The 11,355-nt window shown below is 40.5% G+C and overlaps 2 protein-coding genes across 2 annotated transcripts; both read left to right on the forward strand.

The window, feature by feature from the left end:
* The first annotated feature begins 963 nt into the window (after window positions 1–963).
* LOC135536413 (GTPase IMAP family member 4-like) lies at window positions 964–4,331 on the forward strand. The gene is made up of 4 exons (XM_064962760.1): window positions 964–1,075; window positions 1,415–1,513; window positions 1,642–2,418; window positions 2,673–4,331. The coding sequence occupies exons 2-4, from the start codon at window positions 1,483–1,485 to the stop codon at window positions 3,056–3,058; spliced, it is 1,194 nt and encodes a 397-aa protein (XP_064818832.1). The 5' UTR covers window positions 964–1,075; window positions 1,415–1,482; the 3' UTR covers window positions 3,059–4,331.
* Window positions 4,332–6,291: 1,960 nt separating this feature from the next.
* Window positions 6,292–11,290, forward strand: LOC135536502 (mpv17-like protein). Its single transcript, XM_064962822.1, has 4 exons — window positions 6,292–6,823; window positions 7,055–7,125; window positions 9,240–9,269; window positions 9,501–11,290. Exons 1-4 carry the CDS (start codon window positions 6,520–6,522, stop codon window positions 9,846–9,848), a joined length of 753 nt encoding a protein of 250 aa, XP_064818894.1. The 5' UTR covers window positions 6,292–6,519; the 3' UTR covers window positions 9,849–11,290.
* The last annotated feature ends 65 nt before the right edge of the window (window positions 11,291–11,355 follow it).

The raw sequence follows: 11,355 nt of genomic DNA on the forward strand, positions 1-11,355 counted from the left end.
TTAAGTGGGGGAGTATCATAGAGTTGAAGTACAGTTTTGCTACCTCTGTAGTCAAACAATTTCGTATAAATCGGAAATTAGCTAGGTTGAATTTAGTTATTTGAATTACCTTTTTCACATGCTTTTTAAAAGAGAGGTTGGAATCAAGTATGATGCCAATGTTCTTAAAATCGGATACCACCTGGAGCTTCTCCCCTGACACATAGACATCTGGCTCAGTAGCATCTGTTGCCCTCTTTGTGAAGAACATGCAAACAGTTTTTTTCACATTGAGATGCAAACACGAGTCACTGAGCCACTTTGTAACCTGGACCATTACAGTAGTGAGTTCTTGTGCAGCTTGTTGTTTGCTCTTTGCATGCACATATATCACTGTATCATCTGCATACATTTGAACTTCAGACCCAGTACAGACAGAAGGCAGATCATTAGTGGACAGGCTGAACAGGAGGGGCCCCAGTATTGACCCTTGGGGCACGCCAACATCATAGCTACGATAGGGCGACAGCTCATTGCTCACTCTGACACACTGAGTTCTGCCTTCAAGGTATGATTTCATCCATCTCAAGGCATCAGGGGAAAAGTTAAACTTTGACAATTTTGTGATGAGAATCTCATGGTTAACAGTATCAAAAGCCTTCCTTAGGTCCAGAAACACAGCCCCAACAGTTTAACAATTATTTTCTGATTTTTAAAAAACATTCATGGCATAATCACTACATCAAGTGTTTGTCTGTGCTTGATCACTTCTCTACTGAAGTGTGTGTGTATGAGTGGTTTTGATTACAGTATACCTGCAGTTTGTCCCCTTTTGGGGCATAGATGGATAACATCACTTTAATTTAGCTTTACAATGCTTTATTTGTCCTTACATTATATTTTACACAATATAGTGTTGCATGTGACTCATATGTACACGACTACTCTGTGCTACTAGACTAAAGTCCATCATGTGTGTGTCATTTGAGCGCATAAACCACCTCTTAACTTTTCAGGAAGTGTGAACGTCTGTCTGCTTCTGCCCGTGTTGTGCTGTTAGCTATTGGAAACGGAGAATTATCAAAATAATATAAATGTAAGTAAAACATAATTATTTTACCAGGCACAGTTGATTTAAAATGCATGTGTAATCACTATCAAATGTAATCTCTATTACCTGGGATTCCTGTGTTACTGGTTCCTTCGCTTCCTTGTTCCTACGTACATAGTGTGTTTATGAACTATTAAGTCCTTTGCTGCCTTTATTCATGCTGTAACTCATTCTAAGCTCGTCTATAACGTGGATAATGACGATGACAGAGGCATAGTAAGATTCCATAAATTGTGTATGATTGTGAATGGTATGGGACACTTTAAGTGTATAAACCATGGTGACCTAATTTATCCTGCGTCAATGTGTTTCAATGCGAGGCAGCTAAAGAACAGCGCGTGAGAGGTAACCTCTGAGAGACGACATAAAAACAAAGTTTACTCGCCTGTGCAATGGCGAGTGAATGCTCCCCAAATGTTTATGGTAAGTAAATTCCAGTTCTGCCTATTACTTTTCGATAATTCCTTCCTTTACACAGCGTGTGTTTGAAACACATTGTGTTAGTTAGACTATGTGCTGAGCTTGTGTCTGATTATTACCCTCTGATGCAGGGGGTCCTCCTCCCCAGTCAGATCTTAGACTACTGCTGCTTGGAAGAGTAGGAGCTGGGAAGAGTACAGTAGCCAAAACCATCCTGGGTAGAGAGAACTTCCGGAGTGAAGGAGGCATGTGTGTGAAGAAGCAGGGTGAGGTGGCTGGAAGGACCGTCACCGTGGTGGACACCCCGGGCTGGGACACTGTGAAATACACGTCCACACATATCAAACAAGAAATTAAGAATAGTGTGACCCTATGTCCTCCAGGACCCCATGCTCTTCTTCTGGTGGTGCCCATGGGTGACCCACTCTCCTCCGCAGAAAGAAAGGCGATTCGGTATCACATGGAGCTATTGTCAGTTAGGGCATGGAAGTTTACCATGGTCTTGTTTGTCAGTGAGGCTGAGGAGAAATGCACATCCATTGAACAGAATCAGATGATCGACAGAGCAAAAAGTATTCTATTGAAATGTGGGGACAGACACCATCTCCTTGAGTGTGGGAATTCTCCTCCCCAGATTTCTGAGCTCCTGATAAAGATAGACGCCATGGTAGCAGAAAACTGTGAAGAATTCTTAATCCCCCAAGTATACTATGAACTGATGGAGACCATGCCAAGGGAAGTGACCGAGCTGAGAAGGATGTATGAAGACCGAGAGGACAGACTGAAACGGAAATACAAAACAGAGTTGAAGGAAAAGGAAGAAGAGCTGAAGAAGTATAGAGAAGAAGAGAAGCCTAAAGAAAGGTTGATGAAGAGGACAAGTAGCAGTCAACTACTTCCCCCCAGTAGTAAGTATAATAAGTTTAAAATTCCTTCTAAAGTTAATTTCCACTCTGACATTTCAGACTAGATTTGCCCTAATGAAAAAATGTATCAACCACTACAGAACTGTCCTTAAAAAATAATCCACATAATAATTCACATTTCCTATTGCTGCAGGTTTATTTTCCTGCTGAAGCAAACTGGCTTAAATTAAGATCCTACATCTGTAACGGTGATCTGATTCATGAACTGTCTCTGTGTGTGTGTTTATTCTTTGAAGTAAGCACAGAGAAGCAGGACGGGTCGGTAATGGCTGACCATCAGAAGGTGGACCTACAGGCCGTCAAGCAAGGATACAGGGAAGAGGCCTTGTCTGTTGTGGGCCACTACGTCAAACCACTAATAGTGATTATGACTGCTGTAGTGGGGGCACTCATGGGAGCAGTTGCAGGTGCAGAACATGGAACACTTGGCGCATGTATTGGGATTCCTATAGGCATTATTTTGGCTGTTCTTGTGAGTTATGCTGTCCGTGGAGCCGCCACAGCAGCAAGGGATATTTCCATCACAGTCAAAGCCGAGGAAAATGAAAGCCAGAGGAGAGAAGAGCGAGCAGGCTTCTTCTTAGATTCTCCAAAATCTAAAAGATTTGATAAGGATCAGTGACACACTTTTGAATGTCAACACTTTTCTATTGCTACAGTGTGCAGTGTATGGACTATGCTGGATGGACTGTGCTGTATGGACTCTCATGGTTCACCTGACTTGACTGGCTGACCCCAGTGAAGAGACAGGACAGACTGCCCAGCAAACCGGGAACATACCCAGAACATAAGAAAGGGTTTTTATACAAAACATCAGGCGAATGTTTTATACAAACATTGTATAATCACCAGCACAACTGGACTCTCTCAAATCTCTCTCTTTGTCTGTGTAACTTATGGTTGTTGTTGTTGAGAGGTTTTTATTATTGTGTGGGGGTGAATGTCTGCACCCTTTGCGACCTGATGGATTGTGTTGATCTGAGTCCTACTATACTATTATCTGGTGTAGTCATGTTGTCCAGTAGATGTATATTTACTCTGACAGCTGCAGAAGAGAAGGATGATAGTAGACTTGACAACTTCGGAAGACATGAATCATTTTCTTCTCAGCTTTTTAAATGATCACTGTTCAAGGATTTCCCAGAGACACATTTAACATACAGTACAGAAGGCTTGAGCGCGAATGCATATATTTCAGTGAATTAAATAAACAAATGTGAGATGCCATATACTCTGTTGCAATAAAAAAAAAGTAATACATTGTGATACAAGGATGAATTCAAAACGGTTCTGTTTTCATATTGTACTTTATTTCATAACTGTATCACCACAGAATTTCCTCTGTTGACCCACAGTTTTCTCATACTTGATCACTCAAAAGTCTGCACTGAGTCGCTCACTAAACCAACCTTTTACAGCGCACCTCACCCTGGTACCCAGCTAACTAGGGGATTTTTTGCACTGAACATTCTATTCTATATTTAATTTATCTTTAACATGATTTATTGAGCTATAAATGTTTTTTTTTTATTTCTGATATAAAAAACAAAAACACAAATCCTAGTATAGAAGCTTATGTGTCTTTGTTTGAATGTTTCCTCTAAATTAAACGTTTTCATATTATGATTTGTTTAAATTAACACATTCGCTGATGTTACAGACGTGTTTAATATGTTATATGTACACCCTCTATTCGAATACTTATGAAATGCACACTGTTATATTTGGTAACAGTTACTTCTTTTCCCATCGACCCCCAACCCCATTCGATGCGTTGTGGGTGGAGCTATGTCTACATAAGGGTGTTAATCAATAAAAACTCACAAAAGCTCTGACGTAGGCCGCGAGGCCGTTATGTAAAGCTTATTAAAGATTAGTGATACAAGCAAGAGCATTATGCGGGGTTTCTTCTTTTATTCTCATCTGACAATATGTTTTAAAAAATGATATACATAATCAGATTTTCTGTTGGTCATACTATTATTCAAATTCATGCTCGAACCTGTATGACAATCCCAAATAAATATTTGGCACCTGCACAGATCGAAAGGTGAAATATCGAGCGCAGGGTTATAGGGCACTGGTGTAATGAGGACAAAACAAAGAAACATGGCACGCGAGGAAGAGGTTGACAGCAGGCCATAAACAGCAACCACTGGTAAGAAGATATAAAGGGGGTGAAATAAGATTGAAACATGGCTGAGTCTGGGGGTCATAGTGGGGGTCGAAACAGCTGAGTCTAGGGGTCATAGTGGGGGTCGAAACATAGCTGAATCTAGGGGTCATAGTGGGGGGGGGGTCGAAACATAGCTGAGTCTAGGGGTCATAGTGGGGGGTCAAAACATGGTGGAGTCTGGGGGTCATAGTTGTGGGTCAAAACATGGCGGAGTCTGGGGGTCATAGTGGGGGGTCAAAACATGGCTGAGTCTGGGGGTCATAGTGCGGGGTTAATGTGGAAACCTGGATTGAAGAGGCGAGGGGAAGCTGCAGGTTGCGCCCCCCAACTTTGCATATGAATGAATGACACTAGATAAATACAGAGGTAGCGTTACAATAAATCCCAACTAATGTGGCTTGGGGCAACTCCCTGAGCTCTGCATACAAACGTTGTTCAGTTGAAACAGCCCAATAATGATGGATGAGTACTGCAATCAATCAAATTATTTATATTTTATTTCTTTATAAAGCCCTTTTTACATCAGCAGGAGTCACATCTGCTTTACAGATGCCCAGTCTAAAACCCCAAAGAGCAAGCAATACAGATGTTACGCCCTGACCTTAGAGAGTCTTTTTATGTCTCTATTTTGGTTTGGTCAGGGTGTGATTTGGGTGGGGAATTCTATGTTCTGATTTCTATGTTTTGTGTTTCTATGTTTTGGCTGGGTATGGTTCTCAATCAGGGACAGCTGTCTATTGTTGTCTCTGATTGGAAATCATACTTAGGCAGCCTTTTCCCTTTTGTTATTGTGGGAAGTTATCTTTGTTAGTGGCACTATAGCCCTTGTAAGGGTCATGGCCTTGGTTTATTGGCGACATTCATTTAAAATAAAATGTAGGCTCATCACGCTGCGCTTTGGTCCACTTCGTGACCAAAAGAAGCAGAAGCCCAGTGGGCAGAAATGTAGGCTTAGATGGTTGCCAGTCCTATTCTGGCTGTACCATTATAAACTTAATGTATATTAATACAGTACTTTCTGTAGTCATGTATGTTGTCTGTGTGTCCCCCAGGAACTACATGAGCTGAAAACAGACCTGAATAGAACCAGGAACGAAATGAGCTGAAAGCAGAGGTGGACATGCAAAAGCAATACGAGCTGAAAGCAGAGGTGGACAGAGGTGTGCAGAAGTAGTACGATCTGAAAGATGAGTTTGAAAGACTGTTTCAGGAACAGAAGGAGATGAAATTAAAGATTAACAAAAAGTCACATTTATGCAGAATATTTCCGTTTTTCGTAACTATTTAATCGTGAAGTTCCTGCTGTCTATATTTTGATTCTGCACGTTTTACAGTGGAGACTGGTGTTGCATAGCATTGAAAAACTCAGTTGGCTTTGCACAGTGCACATTATGGGTTTTGTGCATTGTCTAACATTTAAGATAATAATCCTATTCTATTATTAAGGTTCATTGTCTAATAAAGATATCATCTTTAAATGATCGTCTGGTTGAGATCTGTGTGCTGGACTGTAATACAGAGAGCCAATAAGCTCCTCCTGAATATGGCGTCTTTCTGCTCTGATTTTACGTCACGGGGGGCGTTCCCATTCTATGCAGAATTCAGTACGGCGCTATGGTGTTACCTGACGTTTCGGATTTTTCGCACGAAACCCCTCTGCTGGATTCCCGCAAGTATTATGCTCTTGCTTTACGTTCATTTAGCCTAGGCTTATTTTGTCAAAATATAATTTAATTGAAATGTATGTTACATTCGAAATGCGATAGGCCTATGTGTGAGTGAGATATGATAACAAATGGGCTTTTCAGACAGAAGACGGCGAAGACCTCCATCCGTCAACTGCTCGATATCGACCTCGTTTTATTTGTCATAGTCTATTCAAGGTTCTGTATTCCGATGTCGACAACATGAGAAAGGCATTCATAAAACACGTCAAAAAGTTTCCGTGGTTTACCAACGTAACCCTCTACGGTTGCCTGTTTGCCGGTGGGGATTTCGTTCACCAGTTGTTCTCGCGCAATGAAAAAATGGACTGGAGGCACACACGCAATGTGGCAGTGGTCGCTTTCAGTTTCCATGGCAACTTTAACTTCTTCTGGATGCGGTGTTTGGAGCGCAGATTTCCCGGGAATTCGGCCAGGATGGTTGTGCGTAAACTTTTCTTGGACCAGACCACAGCCGCCCCCCTGGCCACTAGTGTATTCTACACAGGTTAGTCAGAGCGACCGAGAACAAAGTTCACTCTATCTGTCTGTATGTAGGCTTAACTGGGGTCACGTGGAAGACTTAAACGGATGTGAGCTCCATAAATGACACATCGGATATTTAAAACCTACTCATGTTGGTTTCAACCAAATAAAGTAGCCATTCAAGTCAATTGCTGTCTCTAAATGTAGATATAGTCGATATTTGACTAAACACACTGAGCTGTGTTCTCCCTAGGGGTGAGTTTCTTAGAGGGCAAAGAGGACATTTTCCAGGACTGGAGGGAGAAGTTCTTGAATACATATAAGGTGAGTCTATAGTCTGAAGAGAAATTCCAATCATTCTAGGGCCCTGTTTTACTGGTCAGGTCAGTTGGTTAGGAATAAACCCTGCCACTACTCAGTAGCGATGCGCAGGTTGACTTATAACCCGCTGTACCGACTATGTTATGCGTGATGATTGTGAGGCGCTATACAAATTCGATAGTCACAAGACAGGGACTTTAAATAAGGAAGTTCAAGGGAACTATAGTCTACTGTTCAGATGGGTTAAATGGAACCTGAACTCGTGGCGGCTGGTAGCCTAGTGGTTAGAGCGTTGGCTTAGTAACTAGAAAGGTTGCAAGCTCGAATCCCCGAGCTAACAAGGTAAACATCTGTCGTTCTACCCACTGTTCCCAGGCCATTATTGAAAATAAGATTTTGTTCTCTACTGACTTGCCTGGTTAAATAAAGGTTAAAGAAAATCTGTCTGACTGTAGGTCTATACCTCCAGTGGTTGAAAAGGTACCCAGTTGTCATACTTGAGTAAATATCTACTTAATTAAAAGTGTTTGGTTTAGAAAATACTTAAGTGTAAATGTAGTTACTTAAATAAAAGTATAAATAATTTCAAATTCCTTTTAATAAGCACCATTTTCTTATTTTGTATTTATTTACAGATAGCCAGAGGCACACTCCAACATAATTTACAAATGAAGCATGTGTGTTTACTGAGTCTGCCAGATCAGAGGCAATAGGGATGACCATGACTTATTCTGTTGATTAGTGTGTGAATTTGACAATTTTCCTGTCCTGCTAAGCATTCAAAATGTAACGAGTACTTTTGAGTGTCAAGGAAAATTTATGGAGAAAAAGTACATTATTTTCTGTAGGAATGTAGAGAAGTGAAAGTAGTCAAAAATATAAATAGTAATGTAAAGTACAGATGCCCCAAAAAACTATATAAGTACTACTTTTAAGTATTTTTACTTAAGTACTTTACATCACTGATAACCTCTCACATAGCCTTAATATTAACTACTGCAGAATAATATTTTCTTGCAGTAAAATAATACACCATGTAGGCGAAATGTTGACTTGGGGACAGGAGTGGAGAAATATGATTCATTTTTTTCAGCATCTTGAGAGAATGAGAATGGTCAGTTAGATATCATCTGTAGAGGTGGTATCTTTATCTGCGTCATAGAATCTTAGTATTTCAACCACATAAAATATACAAGCCTAACTGAAATCTTATTAGAAACATGTTGGATCGTTTTCACAGCTTTCTATTTCTTTACAACCAGTCAAACTGATTCCATTTGGACATTTTGCACAGAAAATCTTTCCCATTTAGTTTTTTTGTTGACATATTGCATTTTATCCCCGGTCCCTAAGCGTCTTTGCTCCGTGAAAGAAGATGACAGAGAAATTTACTGATGTCAACTAGATTGAAGCATTCATTCTATCGATTTATGACATTCTGGTTAGCAAGGATTTATTTAGTCTTCTAGGGCAACATATAGTGACAGAAGAGTGTATCTAATTATAGACAAGTTGACTAACAAATAGCCTACCAAAATGTCGAAAATTATAAGCAGAAGCATATCTAGACTATGTAAAAGAAAATCCTGCACAAACTGTCCAAATTGTTTCCGCCATCTTTGACTGTAGCCTACAACGCATTTTGCGTGTAAGATTTTCACTTAATCACATATAGTCAGCCGCACTTCTTTTTTTTTCATTCTTTTTTTGGGGGGAGGGGAGGTACTTTACACCCCTTTTTTTGCTCCAATTTCGTGATATCCAATTGTCCCATCTCTGCAACTCCCATACGGACTCGGGAGAGGCGACGGTCGAGAGCCATGCATCCTCTGAGACACGACTCCGCCAAGCCGACCTGCTTCTTGACACACTGCTCTCTTAATTAACCCGGAAGCCAGCCGCACCAATGTGTTGGAGGAAACACCGTACAGCTGGCAACCAAAGTCAGTGTGCATGCGTCAGGCCCACCACAAGGAGTCGCTAGAGCGCGATGGGACAAGGACTTCCCAGCCACCAACCCCCCCCCTAACCTGGACGACACTGTCTAAAACAGCCCAAAATCTAAAAACATAGACAAAGTCTGATCTTGTAATGGTTGCTATGCTTTTCTCTTGCAGACTGGACTCATGTTCTGGCCATTCATGCAGGTAAATGACTGTCTTTGTATAATCATATCTTAATGTATCTGAAAGCCTTGAACACACACATCCTGTCCAACCAGTACTACTAACTTGAACAATGTCAATCATTACGGTTATATAATATATTTACTGTATTCCATGAACATTTACAAATGTACAATGAACAAGACTTTGCTTTCTCACCTACCACCCACTCTTCCTCCTCTCCCCTCATCTCTTCCTTCCCCACTCTCCTAGTTCCTGAACTTTTCCACGGTGCCTCTGTACATGCGGACTACCTTCGCAGGGTGCTGTGCCTTCATCTGGGCAACCTTCCTGTGTTTCTCACATCAGAGTGGGGACGGCACGGCTAACGCCGCCCTCGCATGGATGTTTACTCCAAAACAGGATACGACAATAGAGCCTGAAGCGGAGAAACTAGGGCCCAAAGTGGACCAGACAGGGCCCAAACTAGACACAGAAGAACCCAAACCGGAGAACCCAAACCCCATAGAGGAGACACAAACACCCACTGTTAAGCAGGACGACCAAGCACGAACAAAGGAGGTAGAGGCTAGTTTGAACAAGCTGAAACGCACAAACTGACACAACACCCAGCCAGGAGAGGGGACCACAGACAAGCACAGCCTCAAAATGAATCTCTGGTAGATTCTAGTTCTATAGAACCTTCAGATAAGAATACTGTCTATTTATGAATCTTATATCTCAAAATGTTCTCATCTTGAAACATTCAATTCCAATGTGCTATGCTACTGCACAAGATGTCGGCAGGGTGTAACGTATTACTATACAAAGGGGCTTTGTATTTATTTAAATTGTTATTGATAACAATTGGATCCAGCATTCTTTAACAAACCATACTTGAACATAGAAGTGCTTGTACTACTGCACTACTGCACTTCCCCTTTCTCCATCTCTCTCTCTCTCTCTCCCCCTCTTGACAGAAAACTTGTAAAATCAGTGTGTTGTACAATGTAGGCTATTTTAAATGTTCTGCTCTTATCTCTGATGTCTGAAGGAATGAGTGTGCATTTCCAATTAGCATTGAGTCATAGTGATTCACGAATCTTGTTTTTTGTTTGTTTCCTATCTCCTGTCAAACATCACATATTTCTGACAACATTAATAATTTATCCAATCTATAGTAGTAGATACATATGTTAATACTATTTACAATAGGTGATTATCAATGCTCGATATAGATTTTTGCTTGATATTATTATCCGTTAAAAAATGTGAAAAGATTTTCCATTGCACGTCCCGAATGAACATAACTCTGAAGTGGCTCCTACGCAGATAATATTCACATCACAGATCTGCTTCCCCTCAGAATCTGCTTCCCCTCAGATTCTGCTTCCCCAAGCAGACATGTGTCCACCCTCCTCCTCCGACTTCTTCTGTCAAGGCTCTCATTATGCTGACCAGTTGATTGATAAACAGATGTTCAGGGTATTGATTAGGCAGCTTGTTTCAATGTGATTAGTGTGATGAGAAAGTTAATTAATTTTAATTGGAGTATTAGTTAATTAGAGTATGTGTCTGGCTTGGCTCTGGCAGTGATGACAGTGAAGCTACGTTGATAGGGGAGCCTGGTATTTCTTCGAATAGTGATTGTGTGAACTTGGGAGGATTAAATTGTACTGTATGTCTGAGTAACTGGGATTACAGTAGATATTGTGTGGAGAACGCTGAAACTACTGCTGTTGTCATGATATATATTATATTTCCTATCATGTCTGTACATGATCCAACTAGTACATAATGTTTAGCAGGGCATTATGTACCTGTCTGTACTATAGGGCTATATTTAATTGTTTTTATCTGTGGGATCAATCTAAAAACATATCTGTATTTCAATTTCTACTAGTACACAATTGTTATACATTGTAATATGATTAATATGATATTTTACTAAATATTTTGAATGTACGCCTATTGGTGCACATCAATCCAAGTCTATTGTGAGACTAACCTTGCCTCAGATTTAATATATTTATTATTGTAAATTAAAATTAAAACATCATCAATGCTGGTCTATTCTCTTTTGTAATTAATCTCTTAACACATTTATTTTACACATCAAAAACGTCCA

The sequence above is a fragment of the Oncorhynchus masou genome, chromosome 5, assembly GCF_036934945.1.
Source record: "Oncorhynchus masou masou isolate Uvic2021 chromosome 5, UVic_Omas_1.1, whole genome shotgun sequence".
Taxonomy (NCBI): Eukaryota; Metazoa; Chordata; class Actinopteri; order Salmoniformes; family Salmonidae; genus Oncorhynchus; species Oncorhynchus masou.

Coding starts and splice junctions, on each gene's coding strand:
- LOC135536413 (XM_064962760.1), top strand. CDS start 1,483: ATGGCGAGTGAATGCTCCCCAAATGTTTATG. Junction 1,514..1,641: donor ATGCTCCCCAAATGTTTATG/GTAAGTAAATTC, acceptor CCTCTGATGCAG/GGGGTCCTCCTCCCCAGTCA. Junction 2,419..2,672: donor TCAACTACTTCCCCCCAGTA/GTAAGTATAATA, acceptor TATTCTTTGAAG/TAAGCACAGAGAAGCAGGAC.
- LOC135536502 (XM_064962822.1), top strand. CDS start 6,520: ATGAGAAAGGCATTCATAAAACACGTCAAAAAGTTTCCGTGGTTTACC. Junction 6,824..7,054: donor CACTAGTGTATTCTACACAG/GTTAGTCAGAGC, acceptor TGTTCTCCCTAG/GGGTGAGTTTCTTAGAGGGC. Junction 7,126..9,239: donor AGTTCTTGAATACATATAAG/GTGAGTCTATAG, acceptor TTTCTCTTGCAG/ACTGGACTCATGTTCTGGCC.